A 2,442-nucleotide genomic window follows, 5' to 3' on the forward strand; every position below is an offset into this window, starting at 1 on the left:
CTCACCTTCCCCTCCCCGTAGCAAAGAGAAGCCTTTGAGCAGCAGTCAGAGGGATGCTGCAGGCCGAGAGCCACAAGCATCCGTACCTCCTCCTGAAAATGTCAATAGCTCTGCAGGTTGCGCTGTTTGGCCACCTTTTTTGCAGGCCTTCGTTGCCAGGACCAATCTGGCCTTCACATCCCCAATCCCCCCCACCAGGACAGAACCGCCACCGCCACTTCACCAGTTGGGGGAAACTGAGGCACCCGAGAGGGAAGACACTCAAGCAGTGGAATTTCTGCCTCAGCTAAAAGAGCTTGAAGGCAGATGGGGGGGTGACATCCAGATGAGCCCCCCCCAAAAAGAAAAGACAGAAGGATTCCACCCCTGCAGCCAAAACCCGGCTCTAAGCCCCTGCAGCAGGAGCCCCAGCTGGGAGGGTGCCGGGCCAGGCTCCGCCAAGCCAGAGACAGCGGAGAAGCCCCAGTCCAGGCGTCCTGCCATGCTGGATGCAACTTGGGGCTCGGGAAGGACAGGGATCAGAGCTGCGTGCGTACATACCCTCCAACACTTTATCCAGATCCGCAATGAACTCCTCCAGCTCCTGCGTGTCTCCAAGCTTAGCTAGCCGAGAGAAACACACCGTCAGGTCTCTCCCATCCCCTTCCCCCAGCCCTAATTTGGGAGAAGAAAGATCCCTACCCCTTGCTTCTAACCACAATTGCTCCGGCTGCCTGCTGCTTCTGGACCAGCTGGGTGCTGCCTGGCAGCGGTGGCAGGGGGTTACCGGGGGCTGTGCATGCAACGGGGGCCGATCGCTGCACAGCTCAGGGATAACCCCAGCCAAACGCACCCGAGCACAGCGTCCTGGTGGGAATTACAGCCCACGCTTGTACCAAAGGCATCAAAACAACAGCATTGAACCTTTCCAAGCAGTTGCCCAGCACCGCCTGGCTCTGGAGTCCCGCGCTCGCATGGGGCGTAAGAGCAGCTCTAGCATCACCCGTCCCCAGGGCAGGGTGCTCCCCCCGTGTGCACGCACAGGACAGGGCTGAGGAGCAAGGGGTTTCACCGAGGACGGTGCTTGAGGAAGGAAAACCCCAGGACTAACCCTGACCTGCGGACACACAGCATTTCCACCCCCTACACCCCCTCTGCTCCTCATCTCAGGCCCAGGCTCTGGGGGTAGGATGGTGCCGCAGGTATCACACAGATCAGCATCCCATAACCCAGCCAGCAGCGCTTCAGGCTCAATGCCCGAAAGCGGAGAGGCAGGGCACGTCCTCCCACGCACACAAGGTCGGTCAGCAAGGGCTCAGCTGAGGCCAGAGCTGGACCTGTACATGGTGGGAAGGGTGCTGCCTCATCCCTGCACAATCCTGTGCTTCCCCAGCCAGGAGCAGAGCCCCTCTCTGTGACCCTCCCTCCCTCTGGCTCAGTCTAGCCTCGACTGGGAACATGCCAATCCAACCTCATACCTCTTCCAGGATCCAGCCAGGACTCATTCCCACCTCCAAATCCTGCAGGTCCCCACTGGCACACCCCCCCGCCCCGCCTCAGGCCCATCGCTGCCGAGCCAAGCCAAGCACGCAGAAGGAAGCCCTGCATCAGCCCTTGGGACTGATCTTTCAGCCTCACCTTTGGTGGGGTAAGCATTGGCAGGGGTGTTGAGGTCCTCCTCGCTGGAGTTAAGACTGCTTCCTGGGGACGTGCTGGTACCTGCAGATGCAAAGGATCAGTCCACGGGCACAGGCGCCTTATAAACAAGTTGCAGGACCAGGGACCAATCTCGTGCGTGGCATAGGGTCCCTGATGCACCCTCACTCTTGGCCAACCCATCTCTCTTCCCCTGCTGCAAGGAACGCTTGGAAAAAGGGAACTGAGCTTCTCTGCCAGGCCAAACAGCACCAGAGGTCGCCTGGGCATGGCCACGAGGAGTCCTCGGGGCTATTACAGTGAACTGGTTCCCTCTGAGCTCCCGGCTATCTGAAGCCTTCTGCAGTCCTGCAGCAGCCAACCCAGCAGAAGGTGCCCCAGCAGATGTCAGCAGGCCCTGGGCCAGGATCCCATGGTCATCACCCCATGCTACTCATCCAGCCCTCAAGAGATGAGTCAGGCTGGCAACTCGGAGGTGGGATCAGCAAATACCATGGAGGAACCCCAGAGCTCCCAAAGCAACTCCATCCCGATGGACACCATCCTCCCCCAGGACTCCTCATTCCCCAGCCCCGGACTCACTCTCCAGCTCATCAATGCCGCTGTCGTACACACTGTGTCCCGCTTTCCTCTTCAGCTCCTCCAGGTGCTGCTCATATTGACACGCAGGGCCTCTGTCAAAGTCCTCCATCACCTCATCAAACTCCCGCAGCAGGTCACTGAGCTCATCAGCCATGGCTGGGGGCAAGAAGAAAGTGGCGGGAGGGCTTTGGGGTATGCACCAGGCTGCCAGCCCCAGCAAAAGCC

General features: G+C 60.0%; 1 protein-coding gene across 1 annotated transcript; it reads right to left on the minus strand.

The window, feature by feature from the left end:
- Window positions 1-540: 540 nt before the first annotated feature.
- Window positions 541-2,373, minus strand: LOC104070091 (regulator of cell cycle RGCC-like; the record flags this gene model as incomplete). Its single annotated transcript, XM_009587572.1, has 3 exons — window positions 541-603; window positions 1,618-1,698; window positions 2,218-2,373. Coding segments are annotated over 3 exons (300 nt in total), but the record flags the coding sequence as incomplete, so codon positions are not given.
- Between the last annotated feature and the right edge of the window lie 69 nt (window positions 2,374-2,442).

Source organism: Fulmarus glacialis, unplaced genomic scaffold (assembly GCF_000690835.1).
Source record: "Fulmarus glacialis isolate BGI_N327 unplaced genomic scaffold, ASM69083v1 scaffold24971, whole genome shotgun sequence".
NCBI classification, from domain to species: Eukaryota; Metazoa; Chordata; class Aves; order Procellariiformes; family Procellariidae; genus Fulmarus; species Fulmarus glacialis.